The following is an 820-nucleotide window of genomic DNA, read 5'->3' as shown; positions in this document are numbered from 1 at the left end:
AAAGGAGATTTTAATTTGATTACATTAATGTTTAAGTTGAGATTTTCAAGAAATATTTTAACTACTACTATGTAAAGGGAATACTGCTGTAAAAAGCACCTTATTTGTTTAAAGTGTTTGCAAACCAAATGTTGTTGCACTTTTGTTCATACAGCAGTACTGTGAAAATAAAAGTGCGCAATACAGTACTTTTGAATTCATTATTCAATTATTTAGCGCATAACAATGCGATTAATCGCGATTAATTGCAGAAAAATCATGCGGTTAATCACGATAAAAAAACAAATGTAATCGTTGCCCAGCATAGTTTAAATGCGTCTGTGTGTGTGTCTGACTCTCATATACGTGTGTTCTTAAAGGAGTGCATCTCGCAGTCAGCAGTGAAGACTAAGTTCGAGCAGCACACGATGAGGGCCAAGCAGATTTCTGAAGCTCTGCGTCTGATAATGGACTCTGTGCACATTGCAGCTCAAGAGCAGAGGTGAGCACAAAGACACCTGCTTTTCTTAGCGGTAATCCATCACACTAAACACTGATCCACTGGTGATCCACCTGACTGTGCTGTTACAGTCTGAGGAGGAGATAGAAATAGTAGAGTCAGATGTTGGAATTAGGGATAATATCTTCTACGTATTTGCTAGCGATATAAAATTAACAGTGTAATTGTGCATGGTTTTCTGGATCTTAAAAGCATCCTGTTAGACTGGTTGTGTGTTTCTTTCTTGTCTCGCAGTCCACAACTATCAGATTGTTAAGACAAATATATTTCGATAGCAACTCTAATTTAGTAGCAGAAACAATGTTTGAGTTAAAGGTCCCA

The 820-nt window shown here is 37.2% G+C and overlaps 1 protein-coding gene across 1 annotated transcript in view; it reads left to right on the top strand.

Annotated features, from left to right (window-relative positions):
- Positions 1–481, top strand: part of LOC107576823 (mitofusin-2-like) — a gene marked incomplete at its 3' end in the record, with an annotated part of 11426 nt that extends 10945 nt beyond the window's left edge. Inside the window, exon 7 of the mRNA XM_016262953.1 lies at positions 360–481. Within this exon, the coding sequence (XP_016118439.1) occupies positions 360–481 (122 nt within the window). The remainder of the gene's footprint in view (positions 1–359) is intronic.
- Positions 482–820: the final 339 nt, after the last annotated feature.

The sequence above is a fragment of the Sinocyclocheilus grahami genome, unplaced genomic scaffold (genome assembly GCF_001515645.1).
Source record: "Sinocyclocheilus grahami isolate Dianchi unplaced genomic scaffold, SAMN03320097.WGS_v1.1 scaffold4412.1, whole genome shotgun sequence".
Taxonomy (NCBI): Eukaryota; Metazoa; Chordata; class Actinopteri; order Cypriniformes; family Cyprinidae; genus Sinocyclocheilus; species Sinocyclocheilus grahami.
Note: the sequence above shows the minus strand (reverse complement) of the source record. Positions and strands in the feature narration are given on the sequence as shown.